The 487-nt window shown below is 22.8% G+C and overlaps 1 protein-coding gene across 1 annotated transcript; it reads right to left on the bottom strand.

The window, feature by feature from the left end:
- Positions 1-30: 30 nt before the first annotated feature.
- Positions 31-252, bottom strand: LOAG_16152 (hypothetical protein; the record flags this gene model as incomplete). Its single annotated transcript, XM_003151639.1, has 1 exon — positions 31-252. A coding segment is annotated over one exon (222 nt), but the record flags the coding sequence as incomplete, so codon positions are not given.
- Positions 253-487: the final 235 nt, after the last annotated feature.

Raw genomic sequence — 487 nt, 5'->3', positions numbered from 1 at the left:
GGAATTTTATTCATAATAAAATTCAATTACCTTAAGATCGCGTATATTTTTGGTATTAAATCCAAATAAACTAAGTGCAATTTCAATGATAAATGGAAGTATTGCCAATAAATCGATAATATTCATTAATCGTAAAAATGTTGTCATCCGATCATAGCTAACTAACATCTTTAGGACATATTCTAAGATAAACCAAATAATACAAATTGATTCCAAACGTTCAAATATTGGTAATGGTTCCATTTCGACCATATGAAAATGTGGTGAATCTGTAAAATAAATCTTTTTTTTTTTTAATATTTCAAAAAAAAAAAAAAGTATTTTTCTTTTTTTTTTGTCATATAATTAAATCATTTTATAAATTAGCTGCATGCAAATGGCTACACATGAAGGGTTTTTTAATATTTACAAAAAAAAAAAAATTTTCTTTTTCTTTTTGCATGTAATTAAATTAAATCATTTTATAAATTAGTTGCATGCAAATGGT

This window comes from Loa loa, assembly GCF_000183805.2.
Source record: "Loa loa unplaced genomic scaffold supercont3.4356, whole genome shotgun sequence".
In the NCBI taxonomy this organism is placed as follows: Eukaryota; Metazoa; Nematoda; class Chromadorea; order Rhabditida; family Onchocercidae; genus Loa; species Loa loa.
Note: the sequence above shows the minus strand (reverse complement) of the source record. Positions and strands in the feature narration are given on the sequence as shown.